Here is a 19,055-nt window from a genome sequence, read left to right on the forward strand (position 1 = left end):
TATCTATCTATCTATCTATCTATCTATCTAAAGCGCGGGAAAAGAAATGGCAAATAGAAATAACAAGCAATAGAACTATTGTAAGCATCATCAACAGTCGACAGTTTGAACTCGTACTCACCAAGCATTTGCCAAGCGTATACAGCTTAAACAGTCCCATCGATATTTTCAATTCATTTTCTTTCTCTGATCCAATACACAGGTGGCTGTACCCCAAACAACCCTTGCCACAATAATGGGGTGTGTGTTGCAAACAGTGACGGGTCCTTCCAGCAATGCAACTGCCCTTCGTTGTATATCGGAACCAACTGCCAAACACGTAAGCGCGGTCAGATTTGAGCGCAGTTGCATGTTTATCATACAATATCATGGTCATGATTCAGTAAAATTGTGTACTCTTCAGTATGTTTGACTAAACGTGAATGTGATTGTTGTTATCGTTATTGATAAGGTTTTTTGTGCATAGTTCTTGTAAATTTTTCATCAGCATGGTCGTGGCTAGATTAGACTTTGTATCAATGTCATTGACATTTTCGTGTTTGTTTATCAAAACAAGACGGGAACACCTTTATTTTCGAGTAGGTATAGGATCATTTTTTTTTTTATAATGACAGATATGTCAGACTTTATCCTTAAAAAGAAATCCATCAAGGTATTGCATCTAATATAGCAGAACATCTTTGGTTACTAGTAATTGCATCGCATACACCAAAGTTTCGGGACTCTCTTTGGCATCTGGAAAGAAAAGTTCAAGCTTAAGATTTTTTTTTTCAGTGATGACGTTGATTTCATGTTTCTCTTCTCTACAGAGAGAGAGAGAGAGAGAGAGAGAGAGAGAGAGAGAGAAGGGGTTATGCTTTATTTTGACCCTTTACCTTTAAACTCCATCAAATTTGTTTCTTCTGGCTGGTTTGTTTTCTGTGATAGTTCGCGCTTGCGCCACGGGCCCCTGTTTAAATGGAGGTGCCTGTACGGAGCTCAATGGGGGCTTTGCGTTCCAATGCACGTGTACTTCTGACTATCTCGGTGATACGTGCCAGTTCAGTAAGTGTTATTCCTCTTTCTGTGGGAAGTAGTCCTTTAAAAGATCAGTGAGAAATACTTGGACAGATGCTGCTTTTTTGATACTGTACGTGGTTATGACACAAAACGAAGTCTCATTTTTCGATTTGTTTCTTTAGGGATCTGATTATAAAAATGATAGGTCGGTGCACAGATATTATGATTGACGAAAGTAATCTTTTTGTGAAAATGAGTTGTTGTGATAATTTATTAGCGCTTCACATTGTATCTTAAACAGAGTTATATCTATGAGGTGGTTCAGTAATCTACGACTGCAGTCGATTATTTTGTCGGCCCTCCATGGGTCAAAATTATTATGTCACGTTGCTGTCAAAACAGACGCTCTGCTTGTGAAGCCTCGTGTGGAAAGCAGTGAGTATGATTATAGACTGAAAGCATGAGAAGCAATAAAGATATCATCTTGCAGAAAATTTTTATGATGACCTGAAGCCGCCGTGATACCCCCTTCCCTCCTGATTATTTTTGTCTGTTTTGTCTTGTTTTCTGTCATTCAGTTGATCCGTGTCTTAGTGGGCCGTGTCAAAATGGAGGAACATGTGTAACGAATGACAACGGCGTCAACCCGCCATCGCGGAGTTGTATTTGCGACCTTACGAGATATTACGGTGTCAATTGCGAGGGAGGTGAGATGGCTTTAATGATGTTAGTCATTTGGAACTTGTACTATTTCGAACCATTTTCTCTTGGATTGCAGTAGTATACACAAATATGGGGTTGAGTTCGATTGTCAGATTCTTATTTCATTTTGCAATGCTAGGGATTAACATGCTCTTTCTTAGAGCAAACAGCACACTTTGATGCAAGAAGTCATCCGAACTTTATTTTGGCGAGTGCATTAAAAATAATCCGACCAACATGACCGAATAAGAACGCATCATGGTATAAATAATTGCTGGTCAGAAAGGAGCAGATGTAAATATACTCAATCCCTTTCCAGTTTTCCAGCTTTTTGAAGTACCATTTATAGCTACCATCATCTGCCGAGGGAATGCATCATCAATGTATCATTATTTTGCAAAGAGCGCCTTCCAGAGAATGTCAAATGTCAAACTGCGTTTCTGGTTCTATTCCAATCTTTCGAATCTACTTTAGAAACGAATGTAGAGGAAGGCCCGGTAATATAATAGCCGGCTTTGGATCTGCGGCGCGAACGATATGACAACTCTATTGAGGCTAAAATGGTGTTCTGCACATGCGCGAGACAGCTGTTTCCATTGTCCAACCCGGAAGGAGGCGTCGATCGTCCTTGCGGTGTTCGCGTTGCAGATCAGCCGCGTGGGGCGCATCTAGTAACTTGTGTCGTAGTAAGTTGTGTAGACCGTGTCTTACTTCCTTAGTTGGTCATTGATTTATCGATGTTTTTATCACTGCAGTCCTATCGTGCACCAGCGGCCCGTGTCTAAACGGCGGTGCGTGCAATCAAATTACCAACGACGCTCACACGTGTTCCTGCCCAACAACGTTCACCGGAGACAGATGTCAATACCGTAAGTTTGCTGCCTGCAGCTTGCTGATGATGTCGACATCGACGATGTCGACGCATATTTATTATCGGTTGCCGAACTGTCAAGCTTTGTGCTTATTCTTGGCAGTCGTTCTATGCAAATTAAGACGTAACGCACGCAATTGATGATAATATACAGTTGAATATGATATATACAAGCTTCAATGACGAAATTTGTTGAAAATAGTATAATATTATTAATGTGTGAAGCTATATATGTACAGTGTTAATGAAAATGCAGAGAATTGATGTATTTGAAGAGGAAATGCCATACAGAGAATAAATCAAATCAAATGTGTTGACAATGATATCTTGAGCTAAGCAAAAATGTTCCCCGTGCGTTTGTATTTTTTCTCACCCATGTCACGACTCCTGACATCTCCTTTTTGTATACCGTACTTAACATTTCATTTCAGTTTTTGGTTTCTGAAACCTTTTCGTGAACAAAACTTTAGAAAGAAAACACACCTACAAATATGATGAAAATAAGGGTACATTTTGAATTCGTTATTATACAAATCAGTATGACATGATAAAGGCTTGTCACAATCAGTGAACATTGTAATAGTATTTTCTATTACGGAAAACTTGATGGGGACTGCAGCGGTTGACGCACACACACACTCACACACACACACACACACACGCACACACACACATATACACACAAGCTTGAAGGCGTGGCAGCACTCGTCAATTGCAATGCCAGTTGTAATGCCTCGCGTAAATGTACAAGGAGCAAGGGGAATGAGCCAACAAGCAGAAAATTTAACCGAAATCCGTAGACACAACTTTTCACAGTGAAAATCTGGATGAAAAACAAACAGAATTCTCGTCTGCATTAAAATAAATGTCAGTGCTGTGATGTATATAAACATATACATATGTATATAATATATATATAATATGTTGCGAATTCACGTATTGGCTCCAATATAGCGAAGAATCAAGAAATAAACTAGTAATGCATTATTTCGCCAATAAGAATGAGTTTATTGAACAACTCAAATTTTCGGTGGCCTCCACCTTCTTCAGGAGTCGAGACTCCTGAAGAAGGTGGGAACCTTCGACGGGGAAGAAGTCGAGACTTCTTCCCCGTCGAGACTCCTTAAGAAGGTGGAGGCCACCGAAAATTTGAGTTGTTCAATAAACTCATTCTTATTGGCGAAATAATGCATTACTAGTTTATTTCTTGATTCTTCGATATATATATATAATATATATATATATATATATATATATATATATATATATATATATATATATATATATATATATCGTGTATCATATATCATACATCATATATATGTATGTATACATACATACATACATACATACATATATGTATATCTCAATGATTGTGATCACATACATAAGCCTAATCATCACACACGTCTGCCAATAATCACACTTGGGTAATTATAATGTAAGAAATATTAATGATTATAGAATAAGAACAATTTTGAATGTTCTATTTATTTGCTTTAAATCTTTGCAGAAAAAAAAAATGCATATTATAGGCTATATAAATATGTATGCATTTGTGTGTTTGATGTGTCTTACCCGTATCAAATAATCCATGTACAGCTGTAATACGATGCTTTATGTATTGCACAAAACGAAGTAATTTATGCGTACGTCATTTTGATTGCATTCATCGTTAACATTAATAGCATCCCTGGTACACTTTCACCCCTGCAGCAAATCCGTGTAACGTTAACCCATGTGACAACAGCGGGGCATGTACCGTGACTCCGGACGGCTCGTCGCGAACCTGCACATGCGTCCTCTCTTGGATTGGGTCCGACTGCAGTTTACGTATGTTTTTGCGTTTTATTGAAACACTGCCGATAAATTACAATTCCACATCATGGTCAAGTTGGTTTCAATACAAAACAAGGTTTACATTAACTTTTTATGTGACAGTACCAAATAGTCAAATGCACACAATTTCATGCACACACCTACAGGACGGGAAATTAATGTTGCACGCAGAGTATTAAACGATTGGGATGACGGAGTTCATCAACGACAATCTCCCAAAAATCTGAAGTTTTACATGGTTTTTTTTTTTTAACGAAATCATGCATGGTTACTACTAGCAACCAAATAAATTATGCATTTACACCAACCGAGGTTTATGGTGTCGTGGCTGGACATGTTTCCCATTCACAAATATTCAGTCGTCCTTCCGGTCGACTTGCTTGGGAGCCACAGCAAAATCCAATGCGAGGGAAAGAATCTGATGCTGACCATTTTTCTTAAAATGAAAAAAAAAAACAGTATACCTAGATATCCACTTTTATTTGTTTCAGCAAATGGTAGTCATTGTTTTCTTTTCTTTTTTTAAACCGATATCCGTGATTTATTGTTGTGTATAATCCAGTTCGAATGATTGTCAGTTTAATATATCAAAACGTGGTAGAGATAAATTATCCAAGATAAAGAGGTAGATGCTTTCCTATTAAGAGTCGCTGAAGAACTATACTTCTTTCGTTTTTATCATCTCTAATTGATTCAAACATTGTCAGCTATGGTGCGACAACTTACAGCGCTCCTTGTGTTCGCTCTTTGCAATGACCGTTTGATCATTCATACAGAATTCAAGTTCATACGATTTTTGTTGTCGGATTGACATTCTCTCTGATTCATTTCAGAATTACGCCATGGAAACACTGAAAGAATAAAAAAAAAAAAAATCAGCTCCCTTCCCGTTTACATGCAGTTGATATGTAGATTGATAGATGATTACATCATGTTGAGTCAGTGGCGTATCTAGGGGGGGGGGCAAGGGGGGCACGTGCCCCGGGCGCCACTCCTTGGGGGCGCAAAAAAGCGGGGGAAAAAAAGAAAAAAAAAGAAGAAGAAAAAGAAAAAAAAACGAAGAAGAAGAAAAAAAGAAAAAAGAAAAGAAAAGAAGAAGAAGAAGAAGAAGAAGAAACTTGCCCGGAAAGGGGGGGGGGAGGGAGAATGTAGTGGGGGGGGGGGGGGCAGAAAACCAAATCAAACAAGATAAAAACAAAACATGATGATGACGCAGACAAAATGACAATGTTTATTGTGTTCACACAAGAATTCCATGTTCTGTCAGATGAAATACAAAAATTTTCGGCTCGCTCCCTGCGTTCGGTCGCCAAAATTTATATGAATAAAGAAGGTAAGAACAAAACGTGATGATGACGCGGACAAAATGACAATGTCTATTGTGTTCACACATGTCATTTCATATTTAGCAAGCAAAATGTTTCACGGAGCAGCGGCTGCAATTTCTTTCGTTCTGAAGCGATCGCCAATTGGATCAAAAGAATGCGCCAACGGTTTTTGAACATACGGGGCGGGGGAGGGGGCGCAAAAAAATCAAGCAAGATAAGAACAAAACGTAATGATGACGAGGAAATATGCAAATTTCGGCTCACTCGCTCGTACAATTTAGAGTATTTTTTTCAAGTCCACAGTTTGTTGGTATAAATTGTTATCTATAAGGCCGTCACTATTATCTTGATTAGGATTGTAAGATTAAATAAGCAAAAAATGACAAGAATTCAATGTTTTGTAAGCTGAAATACAAAAATTTTCGGCTCGCTCGCTGCGCTCGCTCGCCAAAATTTATCAAAAAAAAAAAAAGAAAAGAAGAAGAGAAGAACAAAACGTGACGATGACGCGCACAAAATGACAATGTCTATTGTGTTCACACATGTCATTTTATATTAAGCAGGAAAAATGTTACACGGAGCAGCGGCTGCAATTTCATTCGTTCTGAAGCGATCGCCGATTGGATCAAGAGAGGACGCCAACCGTTTCGAACATATGGGGGGGGGCGCAAAAAAAAAAACAAATCAAAAAAGATAAGAACAAAACGTAATGATGACGCGGAAATATGCAAATTTCGGCTCACTCGCTCGTACTAATTTAGAGTACTAGTATTATAAGTCCTCCGTTTGTTGGTATAAATCGTTATCTATAAGGTCGTCACTATATCTTGATTAGAAGATTTAATACGCAAAAAATGACAAGAATTCCATGTTTTGTAAGCTGAAATACAAAAATTTTCGGCTCGCTCGCTGCGCTCGCTCGCCAAAGGCCGTCATTATATCTTGATTGGAATTGTAAGATTTGATTAGCAAAAAAATGACAAAAAATCCATGTTTTGTAAGCTGAAATACCAAAATTTTCGGCTCGCTCGCTGCGCTCGCTCGCCAAAATTTATCAAAATTCATTACATTTAAATCACCCTCAACAGACCCCTTTAAAGTGCTTGAAAAAGCATAATATCATGTGGACTTGGTTTACAGTCCCTACCGGGATGGGGTTGGGGATGAACACTTTTTCAGAAATTAGGGGCGCAATTTTCGCGCTTGCCCCGGGCGCCGTTTTCCCTAGATACGCCACTGTGTTGAGTATTTACAAATGCATGTCAATTTGATGCATGTCAATTTGACAGCGGCAAAACGATCACTAAGAAGTATTCTAACACAATGACTGATTGTGAATTGAGAGACTCTTTCTTTCTGACCACTTTTTGACCACTCATACATTTTTCAAATATATCATCTGTTAGACTGTCTTCTGTCGATGTATATGAGTTTATAGCGGAAGTTGTTGAAAGTACATTGTAGTGCCATCTTCAATACTGCTTTTAAATTTGCTACTGTTTCTAAAGCGCAAGGATGTAATCCAGATCAATGCATGAACGGAGGTACATGCATACACAATACTTTCTCGGGGGCCTTCTCGCGATGCGACTGCCCTGAGGGATATGTGGGAACATTTTGCGAAAACAGTGAGTACATTTTACGTGATGTAAGGACTCGACATTGGCAGTGGCCCGTAAGCCTGATCGGGCAACTAAGATTCAAAATGGATTGCTATGTTTTCTTTTATCAAACAACCTTTACACTTTGTTTTTCAGCCACCATCAGTGTTTAGAGACCACCAAGGAAAACAAAACTTACTGTCGAGCTTTGAGATATATGTTATATAATATATATATATATCATACAGTACATGTATCTATATATATTATATGTGTGTATATATTAAAAAAAAAATATATATATATGTATCTATATATATTATGTACATATATATGCATATATGTAAGTATTTAATGTCAATCTAATCAGCACGTGTGTGTGTTTGTGTGTGTGTGTGTGTGTGTGTGTGTGTGTATCTTCTTTGACCCCTCCTTTCCGTCGTCTTACTTTGCTGTCGGTGAGAAATCCGTAAATGTCAGTCAATTAAGTTCGGTAGAATTACTTGTAATGTCATGATTGGATTGGATTTTTATTCAGTTTCTGCTTTTTGTTTTCACCATCATCAAAACAAAACAAAAAATCATTAGATACTCTCGTTTATGTCTCTGGAAAAAAAAACCCTACCAACTTGCAAATTTAGAAGGGTAGACATGCATTTTGAAACACCGATCGTCACGAAGAACCCTTGATGTAAACGTGTCCTCCACACGTAAACCGCAGTTATATCAGACGTGTCAAGGTGGAATCTGCGATGCTATTTTCATGGCAAGGGAATAAGTTTGTGCAAATTTGTAAGACATCACCTGGTGAAGACCATCGCTAAGGGAAAAATGTATGTGAGATATAATGTTGAGATAATGAGGTCCTATAATAAATAGTCTTAAATTCCAGCAGAAATAAGAGAGTGTGCACATTGGTATTTGTTTTACCTTCTGCTAAGGATTGCCATGCCAAGACAACCCGTGCAACGGTGGTACCTGTACCGACAACGCAGTAACTCTCACTTACGTGTGCGCGTGCCCGGAAACTCAGCTCGGCAATGATTGCGAATTTGGTATGTGACGTGGAGGCCATGTAGGCAAGGCAGGCTGATTAATGAATACCTTTCTACCCTTTTCAACAACAACAACAACAACAACAACAACAGCAACAACAACAACAACAACAACAACCAGTAAAAATCAAAAACAAAAGTAAAAAAAAAAAACATTTAATGGGCGTATTCAAGTAATCCGAGGAAAATAGTGTAAATATTATCATAGAATAATGACACATATTAAAGGGATGGTACTGTTTCGATTGAGAGATGAGGTTTGAGATAATGACAAACTCTTATGAAATATGAAATAACATATTATTGTAATTCTAAAAGGAATTCAAAGTTTACTTGATAAATTTGGTTTTGAAATGGCTGAGATATCCAAAGCATCTACTAGGACCTCTTTGTTTTACATTTTTTGCTATCTCACCCAGTTCACCCAACGCTTTTTAATGTGATTTTCTTTTTTAGATAATGACAGAATCTTATGAAATATGGAAGAACATATCATTATATTTCTAAAAGGAATTTAAAGTTTACTTGATGAAAATTGGTTTTGGAATGACTGAGATTTCCAAAACATCTGTTAGGACCGCTTTGTTTTACTTTGTTTTGTTTTTTATATCTTACCCATTTAATTTTCAAACCCAATTTTCATCAAATGAACTTTTGGTTGAGATGGGGTTTGAGGTTTCCAACGATTTTTAATGTGATTTTCTTTTTCAAATAATGACAAACTCCCATGAAATATGAAAGAACATATTATTTCATTTCTAAAAGGAATTCAAAAGTTTACTTGATGAAAATTGGTTTTGGAATGGCTGAGATTTCCAAAACATCTGTTAGGACCGCTTTGTTTTACTTTGTTTTTGACCCATTTCAAACACAATTTTCATCAAATGAACTTTGAATTCCTCTTAAAATTGTGTGCTTTGTAACATTCCATAAAGCATGTAAAGTGGGGTTTCTAAGTATCTCGCAAAAAATACAAGCTGAATTCTCACGTCAACCAGTACTATACCATTCCTTTAAGATATTCGTTTCGCCACGAGAGTATCATAAATCAATACAAGTCAACAGGTATTTGCACTGCACAGCCCCTTTATGAGAAAAATCAAGGAGGGTTTGTGTCATGACCTAAGAGGGTAAAATGTCGGTCTGTCTTTTTCGTCATCGTATGACTCCATGAAAGGTTCAAAGGGACAATAGAATCTAATCTGTTGTATGTACATCGTAGGGGAGATAATGCCAATACAGATGTGAAATGCTGTCCCGATCTTTACGTTTCGTTTCCGCAGACAACCCGTGCTTACCCAATAATCCATGTCAAAACAACGGTGCCTGCAATTATGTACTCTCCACCTCTGCTGCAAGCCCGGTCTGCACCTGCGTAGACAGCTGGGGTGGAGATGTTTGCGAAGAACGTAAGTGTTACCCTTGCTCCCCCCCCCCCCCCCCCCCGCTTCACCCCTTTGCATTTCCCACCTGATCTTGTAGATATCATGACTATCAGGGGACGAAACGGAAAAATAAAAATATAGCAGCATGCTTTCATTTTTTTTTTTTTTTTTGGTGGGGGGATTAAGCTTTTCTTATTGTTCCGGTATATTCTACGTTTTCTAAATAAACCATAAAACATAACAAGAATTGAATGCGTGAGTTGTCTTATAGAACGGATAAAAGAATCTAGATACATGTGACGAATCTACATGGAATCATCGCTTGTAGGGCGTAGATTCCCAGAAGATGAATTAAAATGAATTCTTATCTGAAGTTAAAGTTGAAGTTAAAGTTTTGAAGAATTTGAAGAATGACAAACCAAGAAGAGGAAAAATACGTACATCAAAGATTACATAAAAAATGAACGTCCATTGCATTTAAGTAACGAAGAGCAAAGAGGTTTTTTTTTTTCAGTTGAATGATAGGATTTATTGAAAGCCCTTCTTTGATCGAAATTGGATGAAAATTAAAAGACCTCATGAAGTTGTGAAGTTTGTATTGTTTTTGACAAAACAGTTCAAAACTGACTAATTTTCCTTTTTCTTTTAAAATGCAATTATGTCCTTGTCTCATGTCCTTATATATCTAACTGGTTATTCTCTTGAAGTCATTGAACTAGGAATGATAATTATCATGTTTTATACTTTCAGACCAGATTTTTCTTCTTTTTTTTGGGGGGGGGGGCCATTCATGCAACTTTATCGATGGAAAATTGTGAGGTGATAACATCATCATCATCAGCTCACAAACTTACATATCAATACCAACTGTTCAAGAACTTTTGTACCAAAATTATTAGCGATTCTTTGAAATTCCATACATTCCTTATCCTTTCAATTCGATCTTTGATCCAATTTTCACCGTTGTGCTTGTTATACTTTTACTCTTTCTTTTCAGACTAACTTTTAACTTGTCTTTATTTCCTCTTTGCGCCGTTGCAATCAGCTGTTTCGTAATCATCCCATTCTTTCTATTCTTTGTTGTTTACATTTTCTTTCTATGTATGTAGCTCAGGGATGCCTTCCTGGCCCGTGTAGTGTTGGTACATGCAACGTCAACTCAGCAACGGGCGCTTTCGAAAGCTGCAACTGTCCAGCAACACACGTGGGCCAGTACTGCCAGTACAGTAAGTCACTTCATCCCAACCCCATCACTCCTTCCCCCCCCCCCTCCTCCTTTTCCGCGATGATATTCATCTCAAGATGATTTTCTGTTTTGCCATGAATGGGGCAAAGCTTTTATGACAATCCCTACTTACTTTTTCTCTTTCTTTAATTACAAGAGAGCTGTCTCGTGTTTTTTTTAAACACTGGTTTACATGTCTGTATGTTTGTATTTCTTTTCTCCCTTACTCTACTATTTCTTTGCCTTGCTTTATCAGTGTTTTAACTAGATTATTTATGAGGGGACTGCAAACTACAAGTTCTGCTTTTTAGCAGTCCCCTCTAACATTTTTTTTTCAGTGTTTGTCTTGAAATTTACAATTTGCAACACTGTTCATAGTTTGTTTTTCATTATTATTGTTGTGTTATTATATGTATTCAAATGTGATCATTTTCTGTTGGATATGAAATAAAACTAAATGAAAAAAAAAACGCACATCAACTCGAACATTTCGTTATAAATTTCTATCTGTCAAAAGCAGATGGAAATTAATCAATCACCCCCATGTGATTTCATTTTGAAGCCTAAAGATTTTTACAATTATCACACTCTTCACTGTTGCAAACGTTAAAGGCTTTCTGTCGATCTCTGACTTGAAGTTTGTTGATACGGTCCTTTTTTTTCTGGTATTGCTTGCCAATGGCTACAAAACAATCGTTACTGATATCTGTATTTACGCAAATACCATTATTGTTGAGTTGTCAGCAGTGATATCAAAATAAATGTTGATATGATTATTACTATTATCATCGTAAAAGTGATAACAATAATATGTAAGGATGTTCAATAATAATGATGATGATAATAATAATAATGATAATAATAATAAGTATTATTATTATTATTAATATTAATAATATTATTATTGCTGTTGTAATTGTATTTATCATTATCATTATCACCGTAATCATCATCATCATCATTATGAGCATCATCATTGACAGTCTAAAACTTTTATCAACCCCATGTTAGAATAGTTAACCCAGAATACATTGCCTTAAACAAAATTATTTACGGTCATATCTAATATGCTCCTTCAGTGATATACTAAAATCTTTCCTCCAAATATTTTGTTTCTCTTAGACCTTACCTTGTTTCCATGGCACTATAGTTCTGTCATACTCAGGTTGCCAACGACATCAAATTAAATATCCATATCTATATATGAGTAATTCATTATTTTCCATGTTTCTATGATTTTCAGTGAACCCCTGCCTCCCGAACCCCTGTCGCAACAGCGGTGTGTGCATGTTAACCGCTCCTGATGATGCTCCTCCGAGCTACGAATGTACCTGTGCTGACGAATGGGTCGGCGATAACTGTGGCGTTGGTAAGAACTCTCTGCCGTGAAACAATGAATTGGCACTATTAAACTTGTACCACGGAGGTGTTGGAGAAGGAGTAGAATTTCTTTCCACGTTATGCAAATCCATGAGTAGGTTCTATGGCATGACTATCAAATGCTTACCATTCCGTTGGGTTTTTGGATTTACCATGCTCCCAGCTGTTCTGTTATCGAGCTTTGATATGGAAACCAAAAAAGAGGTTCTTGATTTCAACAACTTCAGGTGGTATTTCAGAGGAAATGATCCTGTGTGGAACTTTTCAGTAATAGGTTTCGGAACAAATCCTTTTAATTCTTCTTAAATCTTCTTGTTATCAATGCCATTATATCAGGAGTCCTAGGACTTAAGTCCCGCATAGAAAAATAACAATTGACCATCATTCGCAAATTTTGTGCCTAACTTAGTCGCCAGATTCAGTATACTTGAATGTGAAATCTATCAGATAAAGAAACTGGCTAAAGCGTGTTTCTGCTTGTTTAATACCGTTTCTCAGTCTTATTGCCTACACACATAATGATTACTGCCAAAATACTGAAAGGGAAGTAGTAACTGGTGCTCGCTAGGTTTATTGTGGTTGAGGAATGATGCATACTCAAATCGAAATGTTGCCATTTGTCCAAGCAATCATTTATCAACATTTGGGCCTCTTGGAATAATGAGTGCAAAGGAGATATTCCTGTATCTTCACTTTCTCTGCACCTCCAGGCTTGTACAAATCATTGAGATTGTACCTCATATCAAGCACGTCAATCTGTCAGATTGCTTAACGAGTCATAAAAATAAACTAACTTACAACAAGCTATGTATTGAGAGTGCTACCTATACTTTGTAATGAAGATATTGCAGATTTATCCATTCGGTTTGTTGTATCAGTTGCTCAACACTTTGATCATCAGTTTGGTGATCTGTATAGCAGTGAAGTACGACCTATGCTCCTATTCCTGCTCGTTGTTTGCTCTGACTTCCTCTGACTGAGTCGCTGTTGTCAACTAGTACTGCGAAGTAGTTTCTAGCATTCAGTTTTCCAGTTTCTCATTATTAATGATAGTATTGTGTTTTTTTTTCTCGATTTGGCCGCATCGTATATATTTATGTTGAAAGTGTAAGTTACCATCCCTCCTGCGTTTACGTGGAGACTGGGTTCAAATCGCATCCGAATATATAAATGTACTTGTCATTATTATCAGGCATGTTTTCTGTTTATAACTGCTACATAATTAATCTTTTGCTCCTGTTACGAAGACAGTAACAAGCAAGGTAGGATATTCTACAACATAAAATAGTCAATGGTATCATATCGTTCGTCTTGTTGTTATATTTTTTTTTCTTATTTTTGTACGATTTTTGTTTTGCTATCTTATGTAGCCGGTGGTTGTTTCCCTACCAGCGGGTTTACTGTCTGCCAAAATGGCGCTACGTGCCTCTCCGATGTGAATACCGGAGAATTCAGCTCGTGCATGTGTACCGCTCTATACTACGGAGATACGTGTCAATTAGGTATTATTGACCAGCCTGGCACTATTTTCAAGAATTATTATTTACAATGTTCTTGTTTTCTGTTTGATCATCCACAACGCGCAGTATTAAAGATTCATGTTTTCACTAAAAAGAACCAAAATGGAAATGTTAGCACCTTTTATTACCGTGGTATCTGAAGAAACGGAAGAGACACTAAGCAAACATTTTTATTCGAGACTGAGCACTTTACATGCTTAGCGAATGAATTTGAAGCCGCAAAGTATATCCAAATCAACATGACTTCTATATGTTTGTGAATGCCGTCGTTCATTTTGGCTGTTTGTTTTATTTCTTAACTCAAGCACTATAAATCTGTTACATTTCCTTTCGAAGGGACAAATTAGTCAACTCCTTTCTAGTCTTCAGAAAAGAATGCTTTGAGTTCTGCCTCTGTTTAATGTGTTAAGTATTCTCAATCCATGTGCTTACGAGCCGTATGAAATGATACAGCTGGCATTTTTAGCGTGCTGCCAAACACAGTGATTCCGAAGTCAACAAGTATAATTCATTGCCGTCTTTAAAGTCACAAAACAGTGTATAGTTTGTACTTGGTCTGTTACAGCATTAAGCTTTGTGATATGTGAAAGATAGCTGCTTTTCTGTCGAAAAAAAAATATATAAATATATGAAAATCACATTCATATAAAGTATTTGCCATATTCGGACCAAAAACTTAGAGATTCCACGAAGAAAAAGCAACAACTTTTCCATGAATGCTAGAAAAATTTTAAAAATGAAAAAGGAGTTACTTACGGAAATTGGTAAACGCTGTCACACAACCGATTCTTTTCGTAGAAAGAGAGAAAAAAAAGAAATTTAAGGAATAAGATTGGTATACTTTACAAGGAGATGAGTATTTTCGTTTCATATATCCCTCACACATTCTCTTAGTTGCTGTTCTTCTACTTCTACTTCTACATCATTTAGCGAGACCGTGCACAAATAGTCCGTGTCTAAATGGGGCCACTTGTGTTGCTGTCGGAAACACGGACTACACGTGTGAGTGCACACAGGAGTGGGTTGGACGTCATTGCAATATCAGTAAGTTCATAGAACGTATGTTGCCAATAATCAAGCTATGCACTTATTAAATAAAGAGAAAAAAAAATCCCCAAATCTACGCAATTGGCTGATTCTTGTGTGTATAATCCTTTTCACCAATCCGCTGAATCAGACGGCCAATAGCAAAGAGATATAACAATGTTAGAGCAAAAATGCTTGCCTACTTGTTCCCGATTGGACAAATAATTTGCTCAACCTCTACAGGCTCATATCGCACATCCGGCAAAGTCACCCAACACATTTAGAGAACATAAAGATAAGCTGGCTGACTTCAGTAACGAATTCGAATCCAAAATGGGTAGGTCATGTGACCAACGCGCGAGCACAATCTGTGTGCTCTCATTCCGCTCTGGAATACTGGTCGTCTAGAAGTGTCGGAATACGATGCTATATTCACCAACAGTTTATTTCGGCACACAGATTTTCGAGCGATTCTCTCTTTTTCAAGTGTTCTTGACACTGAGAGAACAATAAGAGAACGATTATAATAATATGGTCACTTTTATCACAAGTCGACAAACACAAAACTGCGTCAGCCGGTTGTGTGAGTGTAAGATGTTATATGTATAGATATCGCCTTTGTAGAGGTGTAGTATAGAGCCTTCTTCTCATTCTTCTTAGCGTATGACACAATGTGCCTAGATGATATCATTTGCTGATTATTGCTGGTCACCATATGGGGTGAAGCACGGGGGGTCGGCATCATTCACCCTTCACCGGGGTGGCGCCTTGCTCTTTGCGATGAATGGATGAATGAAGTGGGATATTTTACGTGCGTAAGTCGTGGATTTAAGTCTTATCAGAGGGACAGAGCATTTTGTCTCTTACTAGAGGGGACGCGACATTGCTCAGTGAGACTCGGTAATCGAACCCGGTATACTTGGATCAGAGGCAGACGCGCTACCGACTGAGCCATAATATCAGCGCCCTTGATGCCTTCAAAGTAGCTTGATTACAGGCGCAAGCCACAACGCCCGGCAGTGCAAAACCTTACATCTCCGGGGAGTTATAGGAGATTACATTTTGCCGAAGCACGTAGCTCTGAGGGTAAAAAAAAAAAAAAAAAAAAAAAAAATCAGTGTCTCGTGAATCTAAAAGCCAGGGACTGTCAAAAGTTATACAATAAAAACAATGCAATATTTGTTATGATGATGGTCTACCTAAATGCGTATCGTTCCATTCTCACCCCATCAGCAGCCAGTCGTATCTAGAGTTACCTTACGTAACGTATCTTCTCGCAATACATGTATAGGGATTTCAGTCCTCGCTGCATTAATCTAGTTATTGCCTATTGACCGATCACCGACCAGTATATCAATGTAGACCATTTAATTTAATTTAATCTAAATTTATACATACATAATTATTTCTGCTTGCGTGCCTTCGTGCATTTTGATTTTTATTTTGTGAGTATAGGCCTACGTGTGCGTCTATCGGTGTCTGATTAGTTTTTAAACAGTGTTTACTGCCTTTGTGTTAGTTCAAGTATCACACTACTGTCGTAACTTGCTTTGCTGTTGTGTTTTTTTTTTTCTTTTTTTCCGGCAGTGAACCCCTGCAACTCGAATCCATGTCTGTACGGCGGAGTCTGCAACCCGACGGACCTGGGAACTTACGCCTGCGCTTGCCCGCAGAATTTCAACGGCGTGAACTGCGAGAATTGTGAGAAATTGAACAACTTTGTCTTTGTTCCACGTTCTATTACTCCTTCCTCCTGAAGAAACAAAAGAATCAAGACGATTTTCATTGCTCAGCATGAATGTGCTCATTAAGACGATGATCTTAAGATGATGAAACGGTATGATGGTTGTTAATGTGCACAATAGTCTTGATTATGACCAGTTGGCGATTCATTTATTTTATTTGATTTTTTTTTTCTTATTTTTGGGGATGGATCACTTCTCCAAAGAGTTTTTGGAGTGTTGTCATGGAGAGAGCAGGGAGCTCTTCCACCTCCCTGGTGAGAGGCTCTTAATCTTGTCATGTCAGGATTCACCTTGTCACCAAATGTTGCGGGATGGGTACTGGGCCCCATTTCATTAAAGGAGACCTCCAGATGGTTTTCAAAATTTTAGGTATGGACAACTATGAATTGGTTATACTTATAATTTATTATGTGTAACATGATTGGCCCTGTGTTGTTGTTGTTGTTGTTGTTCTCCCAAATACTACTTCCTATGTTCCAGTTTGTGCTATATGAGAACGATTTATAGCACGATGATTATGCAGCTAAAACATAAACCCCATAATGTACTACCAGCGTGTACGCTGCCACCACCACGAACAACAAATCAAACATGCGTTTCAGTTATAGTCATTATTATAATTATACGAGTATATGTGTTACACAGAAAAAAAAATACCAAAACAAACAAATAAACAAACAAACAAACAAACAAAAAACAGTAACAGAGAAAGTAAAATTAATGAAATGAAATTTAAGGGATGGTACAGTATTGGTGGAAATGAGAATTGGGCTTTTAAGTTTTTGCGAGATACAAAAAAAAAAAACAAAAAAACAAAAACACTTATGAAATAGTACAGAGCATTTTAAGAGGAATTCAAAGTTTATTTGATGAAAATCAGGTTTGGAATGACTGAAACATCCAAAAACAAAGTAAAAACAAAACGATGGTAATAAAATGTGGGTCCCACACTTCATTAGAATCGCTCTGTTTTGGATATCTCAGCCATTTCAAAACCAATTTCCATCAAATAAACGTTGAATTCCTCATGGAATTACATGCTCGTTCATATTTCATGAGATGTTTCTCATTATCTCACCAACAATGTTAGAAACTTGAAATTAGGTTAAAACCAAAACTATATACGATCCCTTTAAAAGCAGCCCTAAATGGGAATGGTTCCTCTCTCTCTCTCTCTCTCTCTCTTTGTCCATTAGACTAACATTCTGTTAACACTGGGCATGTTTGTCCGTTTCTCTGTCCGTCCGTCCGTCCGTCTGTCTATCTGTCTGTCTGTCTATCTCTCCATATTTGTCTTTGTCTCTGTAGATGGGCCGTGTGACTCTCGCCCCTGTCAGAACAACGGTCAGTGTAGGCCCAATCCCACCGTAAATGGTATTCAGTGCGACTGCCCGCTGCTGTACTCTGGGAATCTCTGCCAGATAGGTGAGATATCATCCGTATTAATTGTTCGTTTTGCTTTGCTTTGCTTTGATTTTGGATTTGTTTTTGTTTTGTTTTGCTGCACACAGCTGACAAGGGGCTTCCTAGTGACCTGTGTCAAATCGATATTATTGAAAGAACATGTTATCTAACCAGGGAGGTGCACCTCCCTGATCTACAATAACTAACTATAAGTAGCTCTCTCTCTCTCTCTCTCATTTTGTATATATATAAATAAATAAATAAATATATATATATATATATATATATATATATATATATATATATATATATATATATATATAATATATATATATATATATATATATATATATGTATATATGTATATGCACATATATCTATATATATATATATACACACATACACATATATATATACATATATGTGTATATATATATATATATATATATATATATATATATATATATACTAGCAATGTCTATTATTCATTCTGTCATATCTGAATATGTGTATGTGAATGTTCTGTCACTCACTCAGAAGTCTTGTAATATATAGGAATGTATAACGGGAAAGGAATGTATAGACAAATTGTGAAAAATTGGCAAGTCAATATAATTTCATTTCATTTTGCATTTTTATTCCACAAAACATGATATAAAAACACTACAAATAACCTTGAGTACACATTAGTTGGCTCTAAGATGAAAATTAGAGATAATCAACGAAAGCTTGTAAACACGTCGGCCTTATGCCGAAAGGCCCTTAACGCGTAGACTTTGTAGAGTGTTAAAGGTAGGGGATACCTTTTACAGACCTCCCAAAATGCAGCAAAACATTACATATGAACCTCAGGGGACTTGTTTAGGCCACTGCTGATAAATTTGGAAGTCAACAGTTATTTACAATTTGAATAATGCACAAAACTCATCTACTCAGTAGTTCTGTGTGTCAGCCACACTTAAGCCTTTTTGTTGC

General features: G+C 37.2%; 1 protein-coding gene across 1 annotated transcript in view; it reads left to right on the forward strand.

Annotated features, from left to right (window-relative positions):
• The window catches only part of LOC140243956 (uncharacterized), a 70,696-nt gene that overhangs the window by 41,352 nt on the left and 10,289 nt on the right, over nt 1–19,055 (forward strand). Inside the window, exons 14-25 of the mRNA XM_072323624.1 lie at nt 203–319; nt 928–1,044; nt 1,578–1,706; nt 2,457–2,570; nt 7,248–7,367; nt 8,282–8,395; nt 9,679–9,804; nt 10,890–11,006; nt 12,249–12,374; nt 14,836–14,949; nt 16,519–16,632; nt 17,985–18,101. Coding sequence (XP_072179725.1) covers nt 203–319; nt 928–1,044; nt 1,578–1,706; nt 2,457–2,570; nt 7,248–7,367; nt 8,282–8,395; nt 9,679–9,804; nt 10,890–11,006; nt 12,249–12,374; nt 14,836–14,949; nt 16,519–16,632; nt 17,985–18,101 — 1,425 coding nt within the window. The remainder of the gene's footprint in view (nt 1–202; nt 320–927; nt 1,045–1,577; nt 1,707–2,456; nt 2,571–7,247; nt 7,368–8,281; nt 8,396–9,678; nt 9,805–10,889; nt 11,007–12,248; nt 12,375–14,835; nt 14,950–16,518; nt 16,633–17,984; nt 18,102–19,055) is intronic.

The sequence above is a fragment of the Diadema setosum genome, chromosome 2 (genome assembly GCF_964275005.1).
Source record: "Diadema setosum chromosome 2, eeDiaSeto1, whole genome shotgun sequence".
Taxonomy (NCBI): Eukaryota; Metazoa; Echinodermata; class Echinoidea; order Diadematoida; family Diadematidae; genus Diadema; species Diadema setosum.